This window comes from Gasterosteus aculeatus, chromosome 7, assembly GCF_964276395.1.
Source record: "Gasterosteus aculeatus chromosome 7, fGasAcu3.hap1.1, whole genome shotgun sequence".
In the NCBI taxonomy this organism is placed as follows: domain Eukaryota; kingdom Metazoa; phylum Chordata; class Actinopteri; order Perciformes; family Gasterosteidae; genus Gasterosteus; species Gasterosteus aculeatus.
Genome location: NC_135694.1, coordinates 29,659,653 through 29,664,984, shown reverse-complemented (window position 1 = coordinate 29,664,984; position 5,332 = coordinate 29,659,653). Strand labels below are relative to the sequence as shown.

General features: G+C 46.5%; 1 protein-coding gene across 2 annotated transcripts; it reads right to left on the bottom strand.

The window, feature by feature from the left end:
- Positions 1–1,783: 1,783 nt before the first annotated feature.
- Positions 1,784–5,113, bottom strand: ponzr2 (plac8 onzin related protein 2). 2 transcript variants are annotated; one of them, XM_040182954.2, is made up of 4 exons: positions 3,406–5,113; positions 2,966–3,079; positions 2,421–2,578; positions 1,784–2,242 (listed from the first exon to the last, which is right to left on the bottom strand). In XM_040182954.2, exons 2-4 carry the CDS (start codon positions 3,069–3,071, stop codon positions 2,120–2,122), a joined length of 387 nt encoding a protein of 128 aa, XP_040038888.1. In that variant the 5' UTR covers positions 3,072–3,079; positions 3,406–5,113; the 3' UTR covers positions 1,784–2,119. The 2 variants fall into 2 exon arrangements, with proteins under 2 accessions (XP_040038888.1, XP_040038889.1); XM_040182955.2 differs by having other exon boundaries at positions 2,966–3,076; positions 3,406–3,988.
- Between the last annotated feature and the right edge of the window lie 219 nt (positions 5,114–5,332).

Sequence of the window (5,332 nt, the reverse complement as noted above, 5' to 3'; positions counted from 1 at the left end):
TAAGCCTTGATGAATTGATTAATCAGACGTGTGTACGACATGTGGATACCAAAACAATAGAAATGGCTTTCTTCTGTGTCCAAACAATAAATAAAACCACACTAATCCCATTTGGGCTGTCAAAGAAAGTCCCTGAGCACCGAGTCATCTGGCTGCACGTGTAAAAACAAAAAGAACCTGATAAAATTACTCCCCCAACACTGGATCAAGCCCAGCGGGGGGTGTCAACCACCTGATTAAGCAACACGGAGGTAATGAGAGAAGCAAAGGGGTCCATTTTCCTCAGGAGAGGGAAGGGTAACCTGGGAAAGAATGGGGAGGGGGGGGTGTTCAGGGTGTATAAGTAAGGTACATATGTGTGCGTGGGGGATGTCGCAGGGTTAAAGTCACAGATTTTAAATCAGTTCTTTGGCCTTTAACGGGCGCAACAGAAGCCCACTATGAGCGAGCAGAACAAAGAAGGGCAGCAGCGGCCTCGACCAATTAACATTCCTGCAGGCTTTATGAGCCGCCTGGCCCCGCCCCCTCACTCACACCTCGTTAAAGTCACAAACATCAATTCTTGCAAACTATAACTGTCATTATAATCCTATTTAAAACAACCCACTGAGCAATTTACAGTGAACACCGGGCCGAGTGTGCCAGCAGAGGGGAGGGATCGCCCCCGCCGGAACGCAAGCCGCACTAATGGGAAAGTTTATTGGGAGTAATTTGACAAAATATGACATGATAGTGACTCCAGCAGGTTTTTTTTACGGCAACTTGCTAACTTTGTCGATATTTCTATTTGGTGGCTGAAGTTCTCATGCTAATTTTAAAACCAAACCAAATAGGCAAAAAAAAAAAAAAAAAAGAGTTGGAAAATGATCATGTGATTGCAAATTCGAATATTAGCATTAGCAGTTATGGCGACGCTGGCAGTGTGATGCCGGGAAGGAAAAGAACATTAGATAAAAACGTCTTATAGAAATTATGAGAAAAAAATAAGTAAATCAATATTTTTAAATACTCTTTTAAAAAAGTATATTAAATTCAAAATATTGATTTAGAAAGTAGTATTTTTAAAATTAACTTTGTCCCGGCGTGTTCTTCTTGCATCAAGTCTAGCATTTAGCCATCATACACACGGTGGACAAATGAACAGAAACACCTAATGAATCTAATTCAACAGCCCCGCAGAGAAGTATCCTGTTGTTTTTGGTTAAGACGCGGTTCAACTCTTTCCTCGACACTCAGCTAATGATTGACAGGTTGGACGAAATAATTATGGCATCAAAACAATCAAAATGTGTGAAAAGGGAATTAACTGGCACAGATTTGTTTACAGGAAATAAGTAATAACGCAATCTCATGTGTCATCAATTGTAGATAAAACTGTGTCATTCACTCATGAATGAGTCATTCACTGGAAATCTATTTTTCTCTGTGGAAATTGCATCGTTCCTTCCAGGAAACCGCGTCAGCACTAAATCATAACCCGCACGCAGCCGCTGAGTGCCACTTAGGAGGGAGTGTCACCTCGAATGGAAGCGAGGGTCCCTCACCGCCGCGAGGGGACCTTTCGAAGACCCCAAACGCACCGCGTGCAGAAAAGCGCCCCTAGCTGAAAGGTGTTGTGTGTTGTGTTGTCCTCCTGCCTGGTTGACAGGGACCAGAGAGGTGGGACACGTCGCTCAAGATGCTGCGCATCAGGGGCCCGGATGCGCTGCGACCGCACACGGCCTCATCGGGGAGGTGTGGCGCCCTCTGCGGGCTGAGTGAGGCATTACATCGGTGCGAGAAGTGATCGGATAAATGGATTTATTTTCATTTCATACATTTCGGTTAATAATTGTACCCCAATAACTAGCTGAGTACAAAACAGTTACTATTTAACATGCTTTTCCTGATTTTTATTCTCAGTTGGAAGGACGTAATAACAGAGGCTGGGAGGTAATTAGGACGTCATCAGAGAGTAACACATTTGCGCACATACTGTTCAGTCTCTTTTAGCTTTTGTTGACCATTATTCTCCCCCAAAGGTCTTCAGTCCAGAGGTATGAAGAGCTACAGTCAAAGCAGGTGGCAGTGTATTCATTTAAGCGGCAGCCTCGGTTGCGATTAGGAGACAGGAGACAGCTCATGTGGTCTTTGAGCTGATCAGCACGATGGGGATTTTTCTTCTCCTCATCTCTCTGGACATCTGACACCAGCTGCAGGGAACACAGAAGGTGGAGTACACACAGTCTCTGCAGATGGTATCCTGCAGGAAGAATGCGAAAGGCAGACAGTTAGTCAAATTCTATGATATTTTTATTCCAGTGAAGCGTTCTTTCCTTTGTAACCCTTTAAGGTGGGTCGGGGCCCCTGGAAACACTCCGTTATTGGACCCCATGTATTCAATATGCATTTCAAACATTTATGGGGTCACATTTCCCGACCTTGATGCCGTAGCGCTCCCGCATGGAGACCCTCATGGACATGGTGACCGGAGAGATGAGGCCGCTGAAGACGTCCAGCAGGGGGAGACAGAGGCACTGCCCGTATTTCTTGCTGGTTGAACAGGCGAAGCAGGGAAGGCACCAGAAAGCAAAACAACCTGAGGATGAATGGAACTCAGGTGAATGAGGAAGCCAATGGATCAGCTGATGTCAGCGGTGAGTCAGAGAGTGACGGAGTGACTTTTGTTGTTACAGGTTACAGATTGAATCCGCTTGATGCGATATGTTCACGAAGACAAGATCCTATCTAGGGATGTTCTTGAGTTTGATCAAAGATATGAGCAGAAGAAAAACAATAGAATAACAACAACTATATAAGCAACAAGTATGGTAATTAATTAACCTAAAATAGGAAAAAACTATTACTCATACATTATAAGAGTAAAAAAGTGTATTAGAAGTGATACTATCAGTGCATAATAGAGAAAAAAATCAAAAGGCTTTATGAGATCACCATCCAGCATCTGTGTGATCATGAAACTTACACTCTGACATGTCTTGAGTGCAGTCGCATATCCCGGATCCCCACTCATCAGAGTCCTGGGTGACCATCACAGGCTGAGGCTGCCGGATCACCATCTTGGAAGCCATCGCTGCTACTAAAAAGGGGCAAACCAGCATGTAGTTTACTGACGTCGAATGTATAAGCAACAAGCAAAGTGGCAATTCATGCCGTCACCGAAACCGACAGAAGAGGAATTTAATATTTTGACCTTGTTTTGGTTTTTACAGATTTAGGAGGTTCTTCTAGGAGGAAGTCCAATGACAACTAATTCTTGGAGAAATTAGGAGGATAACTCTTGAAATCAAATGCTAAACTCTGGACACAATATTAAGTATCAAGTAAACATCAGACACTGGTACGGACCGGTAGTTGTCTAGTGTGATGAAGGTGCGGTCATAGAAAGCTGAGTTAACACCTCACCTGTTTCGTTAGAAAGCTCCGAGTCCGACGTCCTGTCACGGCTGAGACGTTCACTGTGGTGCCGTCTTCCCTCCGCCGGCTCTCAAATACCTGCAGACAACAGAAACCGGGAGAACAAACCGGACGGACCGGTCCGTCCTGCGCTGCCTCAACTTCTCTATTATTTATTTAAACAAGCAGAGCGGGTGTGGCGCTGACATCAGCTTGCTGTGATTACAGGAGGTCAGCCTGCCAATCAAAGGACAACAAGCTATTAAAATATAATTAGACAGCGCTCACTGAAGTCAGGCAGGAGAGCAATCCCCACCTGGCAGGTTCTCTCTGTATTTCCTGCTCATAATTGGGGTCAGGAGGCGTTCTTTTGCCTCTGCTGATGATGCGGAGGCATTAGCCAAATGAGATGAATAGCTATGTAGCTATGTAGATGTGAACCTAGCAGATGATGAGTCACATTGTTCGCCGCTTCAGTTTTAATTTGACCTGATTTTCGGCATCGGTGGAGTCGCCATCTTGGTCTTGGGGTGTTTGCGTGATCCCGGAGTTACCGCTGACATTGTGGCGTTCCTCACTTGCGACGACGTGCCTGTTCGCGTCCAAAACAAAAAAGGTGTGAAGAAGAGATTGATTCTTGTGTTTTCTTTTTGGTTTAGTTTAATCGACCCAGACATTTCCCGGTTAAGGTCTCGGGATTCAAATTCACCCCAGGCCCCCGTCCTAGATATCATACGACAAACTACTTTTGTATTTTGTGTCTAAGCATAAAGATTCATGAACTTGGAGTCGGGGAGCAACTATTTGTCTTTTATTCCACCGTCATGTGAGTAATGTCGCAGGTGAAAGTCACAACCTGGGGTTTTTGGCCCGGATGATTTCCTGTTTGTTCTCCTCTATGAGGAGCGTGCGGGAATAAACAAAAATAAAAATAACCTCCCATGTCTGAACAGTTACCGTGAAAAAAAAAAAAAAAACTTCTTAAAGAGGCTGAACAGCAGACGTCATGGAAAGGACGTCATGTGGAGCCAAGTGAGATCTGTGAGATTGTTGCCTCATTCCTTCCCCCGGAAAATGAAACGTGACAAAGAAAAAAAAAGACCATGAAGTCATGAAGCAAAAACTCTGAGAACGCACGCCACACCCTGCGTTCTTGTTCCGATGAGAAAGAGCGCCGGCGGCCTCGGTGTAAGTCAAAGGTCACCTGGAACCACAGAATACAATGTCATTCGCCGCAGCGCGGTGACCATTGACCTACGGGAGGTGTGGAAACCGAAACAGGGGTGGCGAGGGACAACTTTGTCCAGTGACCAGTGCAGCATTGAGGCACCACTAGCCAGGTGACACTCGCTCCTTCTCGTCTCGGTGTGCGTGCTGCCGAGGCGCGGCGGCGTCACCCGCTGGTCACTGGACTTCCCTTTTAACCCTCAGACCTCGGCATCCAGACAGATGCCATCTTGTCTTTGGAATGTTTTCATAGTCGTCTGAAGCTTTTCACCTTTTGTTTGCGGTTTCCGATGTGCATCCATTAGGACGCGTGTCACTGATCCCCGGACCGGGTTCAGGTGGAGTCCAGCGGGGGCCACCGCGGCGAGCGGGACAACGTGGTCGGATCGCCAGACGGCCTCTGTGCACACGCGCTTCAAAGAGGGGCTCCGGTGCGGATATCGAACGACGCGGGAGGCGACGACTTGAACCAGCCAGCTGATAGAGTGTTACACTGTTTTGGTGATAAGAGTTTGCATTCAGCAGCTTCCCCTCCACCTTTGATCCAGATCGATGGCCCCCGAGGAGGCAGCGTGAGGCCGAGTGAACGGCCCCCGACTTTAACGCGATTCCCTCCACGTGCCCCTGCACACGTTTTATTCAGGAAGCTCTATTGATGGAGCAGCTTGTCAACACGTGAACAGAAGCTTTTGGAAGCTGAGGATCACGC